General features: G+C 37.0%; 1 protein-coding gene and 1 long non-coding RNA gene across 3 annotated transcripts in view; one reads left to right on the forward strand and one right to left on the reverse strand.

Moving 5' to 3' along the window:
- LOC140805955 (alpha-mannosidase-like) overlaps window positions 1-19,635 on the reverse strand; it is a 41,150-nt gene that overhangs the window by 2,216 nt on the left and 19,299 nt on the right. The window contains exons 1-24 of one of the 2 annotated variants that reach the window (XM_073162343.1): window positions 17,781-18,122; window positions 17,596-17,679; window positions 17,007-17,095; window positions 16,749-16,923; window positions 16,543-16,662; window positions 16,372-16,455; window positions 16,211-16,282; window positions 16,001-16,114; window positions 15,446-15,546; window positions 15,259-15,352; window positions 14,751-14,915; window positions 14,530-14,619; window positions 13,933-13,998; window positions 13,789-13,845; window positions 12,572-12,791; window positions 12,238-12,374; window positions 5,573-5,638; window positions 5,413-5,472; window positions 5,199-5,270; window positions 5,036-5,083; window positions 4,784-4,903; window positions 3,049-3,114; window positions 2,708-2,820; window positions 2,535-2,619 (exon numbers count right to left, since the gene is read on the reverse strand). In XM_073162343.1, coding sequence (XP_073018444.1) covers window positions 2,535-2,619; window positions 2,708-2,820; window positions 3,049-3,114; window positions 4,784-4,903; window positions 5,036-5,083; window positions 5,199-5,270; window positions 5,413-5,472; window positions 5,573-5,638; window positions 12,238-12,374; window positions 12,572-12,791; window positions 13,789-13,845; window positions 13,933-13,998; window positions 14,530-14,619; window positions 14,751-14,915; window positions 15,259-15,352; window positions 15,446-15,546; window positions 16,001-16,114; window positions 16,211-16,282; window positions 16,372-16,455; window positions 16,543-16,662; window positions 16,749-16,923; window positions 17,007-17,095; window positions 17,596-17,679; window positions 17,781-17,996 — 2,514 coding nt within the window. In that variant the 5' untranslated portion in view covers window positions 17,997-18,122. Of the gene's footprint in view, window positions 1-2,534; window positions 2,620-2,707; window positions 2,821-3,048; window positions 3,115-4,783; window positions 4,904-5,035; window positions 5,084-5,198; window positions 5,271-5,412; window positions 5,473-5,572; window positions 5,639-12,237; window positions 12,375-12,571; window positions 12,792-13,788; window positions 13,846-13,932; window positions 13,999-14,529; window positions 14,620-14,750; window positions 14,916-15,258; window positions 15,353-15,445; window positions 15,547-16,000; window positions 16,115-16,210; window positions 16,283-16,371; window positions 16,456-16,542; window positions 16,663-16,748; window positions 16,924-17,006; window positions 17,096-17,595; window positions 17,680-17,780; window positions 18,123-19,635 lie in introns of those variants that run through there. The other variant, XM_073162342.1, reaches the window with a different exon arrangement.
- LOC140805959 (uncharacterized) lies at window positions 7,892-8,958 on the forward strand. The gene is made up of 2 exons (XR_012112399.1): window positions 7,892-8,023; window positions 8,097-8,958. It is a non-coding gene; the product is annotated as an uncharacterized lncRNA (long non-coding RNA).

Genomic DNA, 19,635 nt, shown 5'->3' on the forward strand with positions numbered 1-19,635 from the left:
CTGGAGGTAGGGAGGCATAAGATTGAAATCTCTCACATCCAATTTGCGGATGATACATTATTCTTTGCAAAGTCACAGCAGCACTTGTTGGCAATTGTGGATATACTAAACACATTCGGCCAACATTCTGGACTGAAGATAAATTGGGAAAAAAGTGAGTTGTTAGGACTCAACCGATTGGATGATGATATTGATGCTTTGTCAAGTGTAATTGGTTGTAAAAAAGGGAATTGGCCAATTAGATATTTGGGGATTCCTTTGGGAGGAAACCCGAGGGCAATGGATTTTTGGGAACCGGTAATATCCAAGATGACAAAAAAGCTAGCAAGTTGGAAGAAATCTTTTCTCTCAAGGGGGGGTCGACTAACTTTGATCAAGGCGGTTTTGTGCGCAATGCCCTCTTATTTTATGTCATTATTTTTAGTGCCAAATCAAGTGGCACTCAAGATGGAAAAAATAATGAGAAATTTTCTTTGGGATGGAGCTGATGGGGAAAGTCATTGTCATGTGGTGGGGTGGGAACAAGTGTGCTTGCCAAAAGATAGGGGAGGTCTGGGACTGGGAAATGTTTCATTACGTAACAAAGCTTTACTTGGAAAATGGTGGTGGAGAGGGTCGGTGGAAAGAAATACACTATGGAAAAAGGTTATAAGCAGTCTGTATGGTGTTCATTTTAATGGATGGGACTTGGGGTTGGCGGTTAATGTGACGTTTAGAAGTCCTTGGAAGTGCATTTCTCGATCTTTCCCGGCTTTTCAACAGTTAGTGAGAGGAGTTTTCAGAGAGGGTAACATTATTCGCTTCTGGGAGGATGAGTGGGTTGGGGGGGTGCCATTTAAAGAGCGTTTTCCTTCTTTGTTTCTAATCTCTTCTGTTAATAATAAGCCTATTCAGTTTTTCGTAGATCAATCACAGAGAAATGGCACACACATAACTAGCTGGGACTTAGCTTTTAGACGAGGGTTCAACGAGAGGGAAGAACATGACTTTATGGCCTTGTTAGGGATCTTACAATCGGTGAGGGTCCAGTGGGGTGTTGGGGATTATAGAGTTTGGTTGGGGGATTCGTCGGGAGTGTTTTCGGTTGGGTCATTCTATAAGTTTTTTTTTAATAACCCAAGTCCCAGTTTCTTCTCATTCGGTCGCAACATCTGGGATGTACCTATACCTACAAAGGTTCATGTGTTTTCGTGGATAGTGGCTTTGGGGAAATTGCAAACAGGAGAATCCATGCAAAAAAGATGGCCGACATGTGCACTACGCCCGAATTGGTGTTGCCTTTGCAGGTCAGATGAAGAAAATCAAGATCATTTGCTACTACATTGTCCATTCTCTTATAGCATTTGGATCAAGGTGATACAAGCAATGGGATTTCAATGGACGTTTCCAAAGAAAGCAAAAGACATGTTTGTGCTAAAGCCAAGTCTGCAAGCTGGGAGAAGACAAACTACTTTCTGGTATTTGACAGTGCAGTGCATATTCTGGAATTTATGGTTGGAGCGCAACAAAAGAATTTTTCAAGATCAAGCGGAGGCGGTAGAAGAAATCTGGGATAACATAAAATTCCGAGTTGCAAGTTGGTTGGTGGTTTTGCCAGAATTCAACCATCTCAGTATCTCGGATTTAGTTAGGGACTGGAATTATGTTTGGTCGTGATAATTCCTTTTGAATTTGTAATTGGGTGTTTGTAATATTTGGCGGATTACTTATCCGCCGTTGTAAACAATCGATTTATATTATTAATATTGTTTCTTTTCAAAAAAAAATAACATAAAATTCGAACAATATAACATCACATATGGATTCTTATATTGATGCAGTTTCCTGTTGTCAATATTTTAAACTTATCTCCACTCTTATTTTGGGGTCATAATGCTTCCTTCCTTTAGCTCTTGAGTTTGGTAACAGACAGTAAGTCGTACATCACACTCAAGGCCATGAGGCTGTACAGCTTCAGTGTCGTGAGCTAGAGAGTTGAAGCTAATTCTATGTTCCATGTGCAAGAGAAAAGTGTGGACTTATTAACCAGCCCAAACAATCTAAAAAGCAGAGAAAAAAGATTAATTCCAATAATATAAAACCATATTAGGTTATTAAAAATGCTGGACACTGATAACGTCAGATTTCAATTCAAGGTTTCCCTTGCATACTATAAAGAGATGCTTGAATTCTGACTTTTAATTTCTCAGATAGTCTGAGATGTCTTTTCTCATAATCAATAGACCAGGGAGGATACCTTTTGTTTTCCTTTAACACCCATTTATATTTTCCCTAGCAAACAAATGCAAATTCAAAATAGTCTGAAAATCACACACACTAGCATCATTGTGTTGGGTAGCTCATGGGGAAGAGTGGTTAAACTGGTTATTTGATATGCACCATATTCCTATTGAGAGAAATAATGAGAGCTTAATGGTCAAAGAACCTTAAATACAAAGCTAGGAGCCTCGAGCTTTATCAGTTGGGACAACAGTTTACGCATAAGATAATAAAAACATGTAATCACTCAAAACATATACTTCATCTTATCATACCGTGAGTCCTTCACATGCATTGTTGGCACATACAGTTTCATTAAGGGGTTCGCCAACTCCTTTAGAATCATCCTTTAAGATACGCCTGGATGATGATAGCACTGAAACATGTTAGACTTATTCTACTAATAACAGAAACATATTATAGAAAAAATTTGTAATCATTTGTAGACCTGTGAAGCATCAATTCGATTTCTCCATCATTAATGCTAGATCCTCCAGTGGCCCGATCAACCAAAACAGAGAACTCAGATTGCTTATCCTCCATGAAAATACCAAGGTTGATCTGAAAACACATTGCCATTTTTTTTAACCATGAACATAACCATATAGCTGTTCCATTTTAGGGGGAAATAAATAAAAGTCACAACTGATGAAGGGGACCAAAATTTTCTTATAAAACAAGAACCAGCTACAGGGCATATACCGGTGATAGTGAATGCATGTGAATAGGGTGTTTGCAATCTTATATTTAGAATTATGAAAGTAACAAGATAGGGAAGGGGAAAGTTACTGGATAGTAGTTCCCTGCAACAGGTTGAGTAACAATGAGAGGCCAGTCAGCCCTGTAATCTCTAACCTGAAAAATTGCAAGATGAAGAAGTCAAATTCAGGTCGGAATATTAATGTAATGGAATTTACCAACAAGACAAGTAACAAGGTTCCTTTCAGAGAATATACATGAGACTCTACTATCAATTTACTATAAGACCAGCAAAATCTGCAACGCAACCATTATGCGTAAACAATTTGGTTTTTCCAAGGTGAAGGAGAGCTTGCGGCAGCTGGAGCGAATTACTGACCTCTCAACCCAACAAATGCATCATGCGGTGAAAATCAAATTCTGACAAATCAACTGCACAAACAGATGAACTCATACGTCTTTTACCTATTTCTTGCAAATCGGATTTCCTTGCCCAAACAGTGTTAGACAAGTTGGAATCTCACAATCTACCTCCAGCAACTAATCAGACTTAAGGTGAATCCAGGTAAAGAAGAATCACACACTATGTGAGATTCCAGAGGTTATTATTAAGGGACTGCAACACAGTTCCCTTTTTCTTTGGCACAAAAGGGGTTAGACTTAGACCACGCCACATGACTGGGATTATGAAGGTAGCTGTACAAGGTAAGATGCAGCTCACATACCATCGTGAAGTGCTGCGGTTGAGTTCAACTTGCCATCAGAGTATTGCCCCGAGGGTGTATCCAAATTCACATTTATTCTTACATTGGGGTCTATGATTCTTTTCATGGTCCCCACATGCGATAATAAATATGGGTCATTTGATGCAAACTTAATTCGATACCCTAAAGGTAGCATCTCATTAACCAAGTGCTGCTTTTCTTTATCCCACAAAGAGACAATGGCAAATACCAATGCAATCGATAGATTGCACCCTTCAAGATTTTTTCTTGCACTACACATAAGAACGTTCCTAGTACCTCAGTTAACCCCAAACTTTTGTCACAACTGATAGAAGGTCAATCATACAGAGTAAACTCTCACAATCCGAAGATAATTTTTGGCACAAATCAACGCTTGTAAGGAAGTTTAGTGTGGTTATACATGCTTTCCATATCCTCCCACCCCAATACATCCATACACTCACTCTTGTAACTCTAGAGGTAAAGAACATGTCTTCTCTGTACATGCACTTATTTTGAGTTATTGACAAACATATCTCCCAATCATACTCTGGTGGTTTTTTTTTCTACAAAATGAACCAGAGTTTGTTATCACATCATGAGCTAAATCTCAATTCTTATCCAATTATCTCATTTTAAAAGTCTAGTATTTTGGAATTGGACATACTGTAAAACCACTGTGCTGTACTTTTTTAACAAAAAGTTTTAGGAAAATTAAGACACTCAAAATTTTTTACAATTTAAAATCAGCATTTATATTACGCTGGTGTTGTGAAATATTAAATTTAAACTTTAAGTAATAACTATCATTTGTTTTCAAAATAACTATCTTCAGTGGCAAGTTGTAGACTAAATTGCTATAATGCTGTACACTAGAAAAAAGATATAAAGATGAGAACACAAAACTCAATCGCTTTAACTACTCACTTCCATCCAAACACCTACATCAGTTGTTCTTGAGTAGTTGGAAAACAAAATCTGATAACAGAATGCAAAGTACATTAGCTCACAAATCTAGGTTCTTTTTTTTTTAGTTGACAAATCTAGGTTCTGACACATAGTCAAAGTACATGTGAGGAGAATAATAAGACAAAACATACCCGTTTTAGAAAGTCCCTTCCGTTGGAATCAGTGTAGAACACTTTGTCAGTGACCATATTAGTCACCATTCTTGTAATAACCTCTTTTCCAACACTATCGTCTATAGGAATTGGACCAATCTTCAAATAAAATTAACACATCCGAACAAGTCACAAATAAAGGATGACAAGATTAGCAAGTCATATGTTCCTTGAGGTGTAGAAAAGCAATACAATCACATGGAAAATGGTAATGATCCAAGAATCACTCACCGTGTATTCAACTTCAGCATGATCTTTATCTTTATAAACTCTAATAACCTGAAAATGAAAGAATATAGTTCGTCATTCTAAGTGAGCCAACTGGATGAAGATGCATGGAACTTTGAAACAATAAGAGCTTTCACCATTAATAAACTAAATTTAAATGCTTAACCTGGTAGATCCAGGAAGCAAATTGCTGGTGTACTTCATCAACTAGTGGTCCCCGTACAATCTTCAGAGGAACCTGTAAGCATCAAATTTATAACCTTTTTGAGGAGGAAGTTAAATATCCACTATAGTTTCAAGCTCGAAATAACTCTGAGTTCGAGAGGCATTTCACCTCTAACATGAAGAACACATACTCTTGTCCAAGGGAAAATACTTACTGATCCAGATACCACCGAAGTAGGCATTCCATTGGGTCGGAAAATATAAGCACCGGAACTCTGCAAAGTGTGATATGCATCAACTTATTGCAGTTACTTCTTTCACTCAAATGATAGACTGTCCGAACAATCCTAAATAACTAATTTCAAACGTATGTACCTGGGCATCTGCATCTCCCTCGCTAGAAGAATACCAAAGATAGCTTTGTTGTATTGGTACATCAATCTGGTATAACAGCATTAATCGGAAACTGATGAAGACATTTGATCAAGGAGTCTCCTAGAGTGAGTACATCGAAGATAGAAAGTATAGCAGCAAAGCTTCAAGAAACAAAATTGATGAATGGCTTTTCGTTCACAGTTGGACGCATTAAATTTTTTCATTTGGAAGTTCTGAGAAAAGCTGAAACATTTTGAAAGTTGTGGCTAAAATGCATAATAATGCAATAGATGGTTAACATGGCTCCAGCATTTTGAGCAATATATAGATATGACACTTTCTGTCAGCAATCAAGAAAGTTGGCCGGAAACAAATAAAGAATTCTATAAAGCATCATCAAGATTCCTCCATAACATTGCCCAGAGTATTGGCTTGAAGAATTTTCCAGGAATGCAGATGAATTCATATGAATTACAGCAGTTCAGTTCACATTTTCCTCTGATAACGAAAGGGAAAATTTGTTAATTGAGCTTCACTCAGTATGTATGTATGTGTGTGTGTGTGTATATATATATATATATATATATATATATATATATCTATTTTAAAATGACCTCTTTATGTTTATGAGTTAAGTAAGGTCATAAATTTTAATATTTTTTTTTGTAATCTAAACCCATAAGCAAATCCAGATTACCTATGATCGTCCATGAATCCTTTTCTTTCCTCAATTGCTATTTGTGGAAAAATTATGAGTCGGGATGGACAAAATGTTTCAATTACTGTAATAAATAACACATAATTTAGCAAAGTGAATGATTTCCAGATGACTTTTTTTTTTTTTTGAATTTGTCCAATGAATCACACAGATGAAGTGTATTTTGATGAACTATCCTAAGATTAATGCTATGTTAGATTCTCCAAGAAGCACAAGATCTGGTACCTAAGTTTCAACCGCCTTTGGTAGACGGAGTGTGGAATAATATGAAAAAGATTGTGTAAATATCTTATCAATTAGTTGTGATTTGATAGGATTGTCAAAATTGTAAACATGGTACGAAAATATTCTGATTTTGGTAGGATAATATTTAGTCTTATGATTTTGTGGCATTCGATTAGCTCATTGCACTCTATATAAGATGTAATTGTATCTATGAAATAATACACAACATTTATCTCCAAAAGTCTTGTTTATTTCTGCATGGTATCACGAGCCTAGGGTTTGAAAGTCAATTCGCCATCTAACAGCTTGTTTGCCTCCTCATCTTTGAACAATGTCATCGGACTCATCCAAATTTTCGTCCTCCTCCGATGCGTCCACTATCGAGAAATCGCCGGCTACCTTTGCTCCGCTTTTCGGAGAGAGATGTCGTCTCTCCAAATTGCTGCCCACAAACTCAATGGCCATAATTATTTATGGCGGGCATAATCAGTCAAGATTGCGATATGTGGCAGTGGAAAAATAGGTTATCTCACCAGGAGAACTGGCATCACCAAATAAGTCAAACCCGTCATACACTCATACCAAACTTGGGTTGCTGAGAATTCAATTGCCCTCACATGGCTTATCAATTCCATGGAGAACAACACATTAACCGTCTCTACTTGTGGTTTCAAACAGCAAAAGAAGTCTGGAATGTTACTCGTCGGATGTATTCCGACCTTGGAAATGCCTCACAAGATTTTCGAGCTTCGATCAAAACTAAGGACATGCAGCAAGGTTCTAATTCCGTGATACAATACTGCAAGGACCTTCAAAACCTGTGGCAAGAGTTGGATCTTTTTCTCGACAACACTCAAACATGTACTGAATGCAGTGTCAAAATTCGTCAAAATCTTGAGAAAAAACGTGCCTTCGATTACTTGGCAGGACTAAATCGGGAACTCGATGATGTTCGGGGATGTGTGGTTGCGCGAAACCCATTTCTATCTCCCAAGGATGCGTTTGCAGAAGTTCGACGAGAAGAAAAGCATCGCAAAGTCATGCTTCCTTTACTAGCCACACCTGCTGCATCTGAGGCTTCTGCCTTGATCTCCAATCAACCCAATAGCCAGGGGCCGCGTCAGGCCAAACGCCTTGATGCGAACATTGTCAGCGTTCCAGACATACCAAAGACAAGCATTGGGAAATCCACGACAAACCAGCAGAATGGAAGCCACAAAAGACCCAATGGTCGTGGTTTCCAAGACCAAACAGCCCAAGAACAGCATGTTTTTCCTCATACATCAATGCACCTTTCACAAAGGAACATATAGAACAAACTGAAAAATATTGTCGTCTTCTGAGTCATTCCTCACTCAACCCATCTCCAAGTCCACCTGTTGGGTCATGCTCGGTCACCCAATCTGGTAAAACCCACTTTGTCCCCTTTCTTGACTTAGTTAAGGGTAGTCTTGAGTTCCTCTCGCCTAAAGGCGACATGCACCACCAGGCGAGCCCTCTAGAGTGAGGTTTTTTTCGTCCATTGTTTTAAATTTATTTTATTAGGCGAGAGGCGCCACCAAGCGATCCCTCTAGAGTGAGGTTTTTTTGGTCCATTCTTTTAAAATCTTTAAAATAAAAAAGAAAAATAGAAGAAAAGCCTACCAAACCCTAAAAAAAATAAGCACACCTAAGAAAAGTCGTATATTTCTTCTTCTAAAAAAATTTAATTGAGCCTTTATTTCCTAAAATATTCGAAAATTACATAAATACATAGAGCTATAAATTATGCTAGAATCTAAATTGATTGACTTGACAAGTTAGTGGAGAAAATCCTTACACTTAGTATGGTAAGAAGGATATTAAAAGTAAGGAAAAAAGTATGTCCGTAATAACAGATTTCTTAGCTACACAACATACTGAAAGTATGGTACAAAATACTTCAATACCACCCACGGTTACTATCTGAAAGCCCATGGTATTATTCCGAGAGTTCTTGCGTAGATACTCCCCCACAAAACGGGTTATCAAAACACAAGAATCACCATCTTCTAGAAATTGCTCGTGCTCTTATGTTCACCATGAATGTTCCCAAAAACCTATAGGGGAATGTTTGCCTTTCTCGTTAATCGCCTAGCCATCCACTTAACTTCCAGACTTCATTGTCTTTCCTCCCTAAACAATTACCCTATGTCCATCTCTCCACTCACCTACATTTGGGTGCCTAGCATCTGTGCATGTCAAAGAATCACAATCGCGGTAAACTTGATACTCGAGCCATTAGAACTATATTTGTGGGTTATTTTCTTTCCCAAAAAGGTTACCGATGTTATTGTCCCAACACTCGAAAGATGCATATCTCGTATGATGCCACCTTCTTCGAAGACACTTTTTTTCTCTCAATCTTTGCTTCAGAGGGAGACATCTGATGAAGCTGGTTGGGACACTCCTCTTCTTTTTGGTATACCCTTCGACCTTACACTGGCCTCTTGCCCTGACTTATACCTGACCAACCCTTCCATACAAAAAACCAGCACTCATGTGTCAAAGCAGGAACAGAACCAACACCACAAAAAAATCTATATCTACTCATGATATGAATCCACCCAACTCCACCTCAAAAGCTAGCTCATGAGAGGAAGATTGTGAATTCATATATATTTTGCCCAAAACAACTCTTGCTAACCGATGTGGGACACATCATTCCCGACCCCTTTAGACTGCACGTCTTCGTGCCCTTCGTTATCCCGCACTTCAGGGCACTTCCAGGCATTCCCGACCCCTTTAGACTGTACGTCCTCGTGCCAACTCCTTCGTTAACCCGCACTCCAGGGCACTTCCAGGCATTCCAGACCCCTTTAGACTGTACGTCCTCGTGCCAACTCCCAAGAAAACTCTTGCTAACCGATGTGGGACACGTCAACTCAGGACGGGACAAGTCTCAGATAACTAAAGATGTCGTGAATCCTAACCACAGTCAATAACACAAACCGGTAGTAGATTCCCCATCATCAGGTATCACTCATGATCTTAATGTATCTATAGCAATTAGAAAAGGTGTACGATCTTGCACTCAACACCATATTTCTAATTTTGTCTCTTACTCGGATCTTTTCTCTTCATTTTGTGCCTTTACTTCAAAATTGTCTAGTGTCTCTATTCCTAGGTCAAATCAAAAAGCTTTAAATTTTCCCGAATGGAAATCTGCAATGCTAGAAGAAATGTGTGCCCTACAACAGAATAACAAATGGAGCTTGGTAGAATTGCCACAACATTGTAAGGTGCAAAATGGGTGTTTACAGTCAAGTATAAAGCTAATGATTCGATCAAGAGACATAAAGCACGACTGGTTTCCAAGGGATTCACACAAAGTAAAGGTATATACAGTGTTCTAAATGGCGGTCGAGGCGGCCGCCTAGGCGGTGCCTAGGCGGTAGGCGGCCCTCGACCGCACCGCCTATGCATGAGGCGGCTGTCGAGGCGGGTCGAGGGTGTCGAGGCGGGTTGAGGCGGCGAGTAGGCGGGTCGAGGCGGCCATCAGGCGGTCGAGGCGGCCATCAGTCGGTCGAGGCGGGCGAGGCGGCCAGCAGGCGGGCGAGGCAGTAGTTAACAATTTTAAAAAACCTAGTCAACAATTTTTAAAACTTAGTCAACAATTTTAAAACCAAGTCAAAGTCAACTAATTTTAAATATTAAAACCCTAACACACCTCTTTCTTTATTTTATTTTTTATTTTCACTTCATCTCTCAACTCACAACTCTCAACCACCACAGTCCACACACAATCTGCCACTTCCCGCCGCTCGCCGCCGCCGCCGGAAGTCAGAATATTTAGATTTTAGGTTAAGCATTGCATATTTATTATTTATCATACTTTTTTATAAGATTTCAGATTTTGTGATTTCAAAAATCAATTTTTTTACTATTATTAATTTATTATTTTATTATTGATTTATTGTTGAAGATTAATGGCAGAAAAAGATAAACAACCGGAGTTGGAACATTATCTAGATGATATTATATTTTGTGCTTAAACATTATTTAATTGCACATTTTACATAAAAATGATTATATTGCATGATTATCTATAAAAAATTACTTAAAAAATTTCAACCGCCTAGGCACCGCCTGGGCACTGCCTAGGCGGCCGAGGCGGTAGGCGGTCACCGACCGCCCCGCCGCCGCCTCCCGCCATTTACAACCTTGGGTATATATTACACTGAAACATTCACACTTGTTCCGCAACTTAACACCGTAAGAATACTTTTGTCCTTAGCAGCCAATCTTGATCGGCCACTACATCAACTGGACATTAAAAATGCTTTTCTTAATATCGATCTAGAAGAATAAATTTACATGAGTCAACCCCTTAGTTTGGAGAAATTAGGAAGGCAGATTGTATGCAAACTCAACAAGCCTCTTTATGGGCTTAAACAATCCCCACGTGCCTAGTTTGACAGATTTTCCAAAGTAGTCAAGAGTTCAGATCCAGTCAGGGGCAAACAGAAGATACACTATTAGTTAAAAACTCGGAGAAATGGATGATAATAGTTTTTCATAGTGTACGTCGATGATATAATTGTCACAGGAGACAACGGTCAAGAAATGGAGAATGTTAAGCTGATGATGGCTAAGGAGTTCAAAGTTAAAGACCTCGGTACCTTGAGATATTTCTTGGAAATGAAAATCGCTAAGAGCAAGAAAGGGATTTCCATTTCTGAAAGTACACATTGGACCTATTGGATGAAACTGGTATGTTAGGATGCAAACACCAGTTGAGTTGGGAAATAAAAGATAAATGTTGAGGGGATACCTGTACATAAAAGAAGCTATCAGTGACCCATTGGGAAGCTCATCTTCTCTCTCATACACGTCTTGATATTGCATTTGCCGTTAGAATTGTTAATTATTACATGCATTCACCTAGTCAGGGTCACCATGACGCGGTTTACATAATATTGACGTATTTAAAGCAGATTCCTGGAAGAAGTCTATTCTTCGCAAAAAGTGATGACCAAGGACTGAGTGCATTCTCTGATGCAGATTGCGCATGATCTATAACTGATCGAAAGTCGACATTGGGATATTGTACTCAAGTATGGGGTAATCGGGTAACATGGCGAAGCAAGAAACAACCATTTGTTGCCAAAAGTAGCGCATAAGCTGAGTACAGGTCAATGGCCCATGGAGTATGTGAGCTCATCTGGATTCGAAGATTGCTGAAGGGACTTAAGATTGAGTGCACAGAATAATAAGTTGTGTAAATATTTTATCAATTAGTTGTGATTTGATAGGATTGTCAAATTTTGTAAACGTGGTAGGATAATAGTCTGATTTTTGTGGGATAATATTTAGTCTTCCAATTTTGTGGAATTAGATTAGCTCATTGTACTCTAAATAAGATGTAATTGTATCTACGAAATAATACACAACAGAAATCTCCAAAAGTCTTGTTTATTTCTGCACGGAGTTTGCAAGTAATATGTCATTAAACTAAATATCAACCGATATTAAAGATGTTTCTGCAACATTGGCAACACATGTAGTAAGATGTAGAGATGCATCAATTGAAGCTATATTTTGTCCCTTATCCATTTCACTTCAAATAGTTCTTAGACCATTCATGAGGCAAGCTCTTTAACTGGTGACCAAAGGAGTTCGGGTGCAGGGAACTAACTAAAGCAAGGGCAAATGAATCCCCAAAGTTCTAATAACATAATCCCTTTAGATTAAGGAATCTTACACCAGTTTTGGAATTGGATATGCTTTTAAGTTGCCCAGATACTGATGAAAAAGACAATTTCAAGTTTCCTCGTCCAATTTCTACAGTTTCGTTCTTTGGAGGAGCCACCAAGGACATGGAATCATTTCTCCTATTTCCTGCATTATTAAAGTCCATATGTAAGCCATACACACAGAAATAATAAGATGAATGAGTCTCTATCATGTTTTAGTTTTTACAAAGACTCTTATCGGTGAAGAGTGAGAAATATCAAGTGTAAAAAACCAATTAAAAAAAATCATAACTGGCGGACACTTTTAAATCGCTGGCCGAGAATAATATTTTGAAGCAATACCCTTTTGAGATGCTTTAGAAATGAAATATGTATTCCAACCCAGAGGTGGAACAGATGCTGGAAAGACGAGCCAATATTTCGGAGCATCTTTAGCTGAAATTCCATTATATGCTTTCACGTAGAACTTCCTAATATTACTCGTTATATTATCCACTTCCACAAATTGAGACTCAACAATGCTTCCCATGGAATCTTTGACAACAAGATTATAGTCGTTAACCTGTACATTATGAGCATAATGGTTACATTATTACTATTCTATAACGCCCACTATAGCAGAAAAAGGTTAAAAAATAACACTTGTGTAGCAGTGATGAAATAAAGAATTCATCCTTTTGTTGTGAGCAGAAAAAATTAACCAAACTTTACTGGTGTGGAATGATATTTTCAGCTTGGGTTTGTGGTTTATTACAGATCTAAGAAAAAATGGTTTGAATAAGTTAACCAAAATTATACAAGAGTACTGACAGGAGTAGAACCAAATGTTGGTAGGATGACAAAAGATTAACGTGAAAGGGACCAGAATTTGGTGCACAGAGAGTTTGCTCCCAGGGGGAGGATCAATGCATCCCATAATAAACAGTTGTTTAGAGAGAAACTAATACTCTGGACATTATTGACTCACCTTTAGATAAAGATCACATATTTTGAAGTATTCATTATAGGCAATCCTTTTGGCTGTCGTGGAAGCAACTACGTCGTTGTGCAACGGCACTCTGATTTAACACCTGTTGATGTCTCTACTGGGGATCGTATGCCTCTGATACTAATTTAAAAGGGAAGAAATTTTGTTTTGTTTGTTTCACTTTTCTGTTTTTTTGGTGGGGGCGGGGTTCAGTCTTGATGTAATCCAGATGTTTTGTTGGGATATTAAAGAAAAAAACAAAACAATCTAAATTTTAAAATAATTTCAAATTTCCCAATTAAGTTTAACTTAATCAGAATGACATATCTTCGAAAGAAAATTTTTTTTGGACAGTGAATGCAAATTTAATCTAAAGACCTAACCAGATTTAACCTAGTTTGCGGTAAACGAATATCCTATGTAAACTGGTAGTTTATGACCTTGCATAATACAAAACTAGTTTGGAAACTTCGGCAGGCAGTAAGCTCAATGACACATTTCAAGAAAACAATTCAAAATTCTATATGATAGCTGAAACCTCTAGCTATGATCAACTACAAAGAGAGGAAAGGAGAAAAATATAGTTACTCACAGGAATCCTGACAATATCAGTACGTGTCCATCCCAATGAATTGTATGCAACAACAACCTGAAAAGAGAGTTATACCTATGTAGAGCATACTTCTTAGAGCATGTAAACACTGAAAAAAGACCATACACAGAAAAAAGTGGTTACCAAGCTCTTTCCTTGGGGAATATCTTCTTCTGTTTGTGGACAGTAACTTATATTGAGTAGCTGACACTGTTCACCAATTAAGAGTTGTTAAGAGAAAAATAAAATATCAGGTAAGAAAATACCCAGTTGCTTCTCCACCGACAAAACAAATAAAATTTTACTCTCGTGCAAGGAAGTTGCAACAGAAACCACCACATGTTTAAGCCCAAATTCATTGAAAAACATGAAGCTCTGAATAAGAATTTCAATTGAATTTAGCATAATCTTGACAATGAACATAAGATGTTTGTTTCTAAGCTATATTATGTGACCAGAAAAAATAGTTCAAAGTGAGCCAATATTATCCCCATGTTTCCATGCAATCGACGAGTAGACGCATTTAGTAGCGAACCAATTAGCCCAAGGACCCAACATTTGGTTTTTCATGACTTAGTTAGTTATTATTTGCATCAAGTCACTTCGAATGCATGGTTTATAAAATTTTATTTAAAAACATAGAAAAGCGTTGAGCTTGTGTGCTATGAAAGGGAGAGAATGTTTTTGTCTCCCAGTCGAAACACTGGTAACTCAAACAAATTCACAAAATTTAAAAGTCACCTGGTTAAGTTTCACTGTAGATTCACCACATTGCCTCCCCAAATTAGAACCAACCAGACATGACAAAGCTGAATTTACCACAGTTTCTGCCTGAAAATATAAAACCATTGGATAATACTCATAGGATTTAAAAGTTTAATACTCAATAGGATTTAAAAGTTTACGCCCATTTATAAGCACAAGGCAAGATGTTGTCATGTGAACATATCATAGAAATGCACCTCGGCGAGTCCAATTGCCAGTCGTTTTGCATAGTCATCTGTAGTGTGCTGTCTAGCTGTACCACTAACAGCGTCGTGGTGCTGTGCGATACCCAATGCGTCACCTAACTCAGCAGTACCAGTGCTAGATGTTCTTCCCCTCAGAAATTCAAGTTGCCTAGCTGCCTACACATGCAGAAAATATGTCTATTCCACCTCTTTCACAAATATTACTAATGCACTACACCCAAAGATATATCCCATAACATGAGAAGATTATTGCCAGCATGCAGAATATATCTGGGACAGAAATTGGGGAGTCCGTCTCTTGTCATGGACTCATGGTTGCAGTATTCTGTTCTTATACTTAATGATATATCCACCACAATACATTGCAAAATTGAACAATTAAAATAACAAGTTTCATGACTAAATAAGTGTAAATACATAATCAGGAGCTGTTTCCTGAGCAAAAAAATTAGTCAACGAGGAGTTTTGTTGATTAATGTACAAATATGGCTGAGAATACCAGATAATATCCACTCAGGAAACGAACATATCTTTTCAATGCCGGGCGACTTGTATAAAATCCAGTCCAGTAAGCATTATCACTGCTTGCATATCTATTCCAAATCAACAGTAACTGTATCTTGGATCGAATTAAATATAAAAATAAGAATAAAAAAATAGGAACAAGTGTTAGTAATAGTGCTCACGGGAAATAATCATCAATTTTCAGCGGCCAAGATTCATTAGCAGCATGTTTTGCATCTGTGTATATGGATGGTGTTGAATATAATGCATTCACCCGGCCATCCTGTTTCAGTAAGCTCTCTGACTCATTTGATGAAGTAAGATGAACACAGCATGCAGTCATGAGTCATCAGAAATTTAATTTCCCAGAATTTAAGGCACGAACTCCACAAGTTCTGCACTGATGACTAATTCAGGATTTAGAACAATCATTTCTAGTTTGATTAATTAGTGGAAACCCATAAACCCCAAAATTAAAATAAAAGAAAACAAAGATGCAAGCAAGTTGTAATGGCCACGCAGATCTATTAAGTAAATTTTTTGTCCGGCTCAATTCAAAAATGAAAAAATATCAGCAAATATTGATTTTGTTTATGTATGCATAGGACACGTACACAGCATACCTATGTGTTTTGACTTTTATCGCCGAGCACAAAAAACACTGACACACATGATCATCCAACATGCTTATTTAAGTCGCATTATTCTTGCATTTTCTTCTCAATCAAAAAAGATACCTTGTTGACATAATGAATAAGTTTGTCCATTTGCTTGAACCAGGATTCAGCATATTGATATCGGAAGTCTTCTCCCATTGTCCACATAATATGATTAGTTTTTGTTACATTTGCCTGTGAATCAAAGACAAATAAACAACCACATGCACAACACTCATACCGTGTGCTTTTTAGTTCATTTTACAGTTAAGAACTGCTTCTTTTACTCACCTGAGTCATTGCAGCAATAATAAAATCGTTAACTCGCGCTTCAACGTTAAAGTCAAAAAGGTAAGGATCATCCTGCGTTTTGCCATTTAAAGAACTATTGAGCAAAATGTTAACCAAGAATAGCTTCAACTTTTGGATAATATTCTTCTCTGTCAAAGAACCTGGACTGGATTGAAGTCACGGTTTACTTCAAAATCAAACCCATTGGGTGGGCTATAGTGAACAGGAAATGCATTGGCAAAAATCTGCAAGAACACATATTTAAAAATGACCAAATGAAGCAGATTAAAAATTTTCTTCCGAGCAACTGTCGGATATTTGCATTTCCTAACCTGAGAAGATGAAACCAATGTCCTAGAACCCTGCCATATGACTTCAAGAGATTTATCTCCCTTGCGTTTCGCTCTATCTTGGTAATCTATCCGTCCAAAATGAATAGAATCAAATCCTAGCTAGATAACAGCAGAAACATAAATTAACACATGAAATATGAACTAATCAAATATAATTTATTTCACCAGAGAAAGTATGTTTGTACCTCAGCACCCAGTAGGTAAGCTTGCACTGCAGAGTGCCCAAATGGATCAATCTGCCATCCGGCACGAGGGGTCTTATTAAATTGACTTTTTATCAATTGATGACCAAGAGTTGTTTGGTCAATCAAATCTATATAATGGGTAGTTGCTTCATCATGCATACACCAGCCACCATTTCTGCACATACAAATCAGTTGAATAACCGTATGAGAGAGTTTTCCAAGAAAATCACACATATGGGGTTAAAAGCATCACCATACACGAATTCCAACTGTCCGGCATCAACAAGCTGTCTTACTTCTGCTTGAATTTCTGGACTTTGCTCTTTCCACCATCTATAGAAAAATGCCTACATGGATGCGCACATCACAGACAAGTGAAAAGGGTACTATTATGATAATGAAACACTGACCAATTGCATCAACGCGGCATATCACAATTTCAAGAAAGTGGTATAATAAACAGGATGCACACTTATGCACTCTAAGATAATCCATTATAAATCTAACCAATAGGAGAGGAAATAGTACACAATGTTGTCCATAGTAATTAAAGAAATGCACGTTACATTTCTCTAATGGATCCCTTATTAGAACAAGTTAAGAATCACAATCAATCTAGTTGGTATCTTTAGTTCTCAACAAAGCTTTCGTGTATGTAATGTCTTTATTTGGACAGGGTGCCGACAATAGACACCATAATGAACTGAAGTTCTCACAGATTTAGTTTGATACCAATAAGAGAAACATTACAACAATTTATGTGCGTTCACTGTATTTACACAGAAACCATGTGTTTACTGACTTCATCAAAAGAAACCGCATAAGGAAAAAGAAAAACTTCTGCTACCATTTCAACATAGATGAACTTCCTATTTGGATCGCGGCGCAATGAAAACACAACCGAGTCCAGAATATTTTCCACACAAGCACCCTGCGTCGAAAACAGAGAAGAACGATACTTTCACCAAGATTAAATTAAAAGAAACCTCTCAAGAAACTGCTCATATAACTCCACTCACACTTTACGCCTACCCGAATACTGTTATTTGATCCAACATAGTACTGATCAATTGTCTTAAGCCAGCCCACATCATCGTGCGAGTGAGCAACCAGATGAACATTCAACTTCCCATCCACAATCCCACTCCCAGTATCATACTTAATGTACCCTTCAACACCAACAATTCCACACGAACAAAACACGGATGCAACGCACACAGCTGAGACAACTAGCGCAAATTTTTCCATTCCCGGTCCCAGAAAAGATTTCCCTTGAAGGGTTTTGACAGCACATATAGCAGTTTATCCTTGTATCACCCCACCAGAAAGTAATGCAAAGGTCATTATTGAGCTTTGGATTAAAGTAAGTAAACGACACCGCACACCTTGTGGGTGTATTATAACATACTAGCTACTTTGCAAACAGAGGGTGTGTACAAATTTTTTTTAATTATCGAAGAATTAAAGTGAAATTTGACGCACTATCAACAAATTTAAGCCTTATTTGAATTGTTGTAATTAAAAAATAAATAAAAACAAAAATATTTGTTGAAATTAAAAATAAAAAAATGTAATATTAGTACAACATAAGGGCAAAATTGAAAGAACAAAAAAATAGATCAAGACACTATTTTTGTCTGGAGTGAGTCTCATTTGAGATCGTCTCACGAATCATAATCTGTAAGACGGGTCAATCTTACTCATATTCACATTAAAAAGTAATACTCTTAGCATAACAAGTAATACTTTTTCATGAGTGATCCAAACAAGAGATCCATCTCATAAATACGAACCGTGAAACGGATTTGGATCCTCTGCTGTGTTGAAAACACAACACTCGGTACTGTGCACTTGTTACACGAGATGATCATGTGATAATCTCATTTAATCTGTCAACTTTTTAAATTTATCTCATATGATGTGATGTCTACAAGATGATCACGTGATCATTTCATGTAAAAAAATGCACAACACCAAATGCTGTGTTTTCAACACTGTAGAAGATCCAAATCCCCATGAGAACGTCTTACACAATTTTTTACCTTTTATCTCTATTACAAAGATTCGTAATAATAGTAATAGATTATATACTAACCCAACAATTAAATTTAAATACAAATATTTATATTCTCATATGAGATTAGAGTAATTTTTAAATTTAATATTTGAGGTTGTATTTTATCGTATTGTGTTTGATGCATTCAAAAAAATAATGATACTATGGGAAAATGGTATGATAGGGCGAAAAAATTTGGTATATCGTGAGAGACTATAGGACGTTCTCATTTTATGTGTGTATATATAACATATACAACAAAATTAAGTATGATGTTTTTTTTTAAAAATCAAATTTAAATATATATTAAATTAAATGTGCGAAAGGACAATTTTAGAATTAAACAAAAAGCTTCGTTATAGATGATTAGTATTCATCAGTCATTGTTTTATTGATAGTATAAATATTGTCAGGTTGATAAGACAGAGGTGTCAATCGGGTGGGTTGGGTCGGGTTTCGGGTTAACCCGAGAAATTTCTTTTATTTTTTTTTTCAATCCGAACCCAACCCAAACCCGAAGCAACCCGAAAACCCCCAACCCGAACACGAATCCGTATAACCCGACTCAACACATCTAACCCGCCTAACCCGAATTTTATTAACTTTTTTAACATTTTTTTTAAAAAATTAATGAAAAAAATTCAAAAAATTAAAAGATACCAATAATATTTTAATTTAAACACATAATAACAAAATTTTCGATTTAAATTTGAAAGTTTAATCGCAGAAAATTAAAAGTATATTTACTGAATCAAATAAAAAATAAAAATATGCAAAATAAATATTAAATGATGAAAATTTATCATATAAATATACAATAAATTTTGTTCA

Source organism: Primulina eburnea, chromosome 11 (assembly GCF_022965805.1).
Source record: "Primulina eburnea isolate SZY01 chromosome 11, ASM2296580v1, whole genome shotgun sequence".
Taxonomy (NCBI): domain Eukaryota; kingdom Viridiplantae; phylum Streptophyta; class Magnoliopsida; order Lamiales; family Gesneriaceae; genus Primulina; species Primulina eburnea.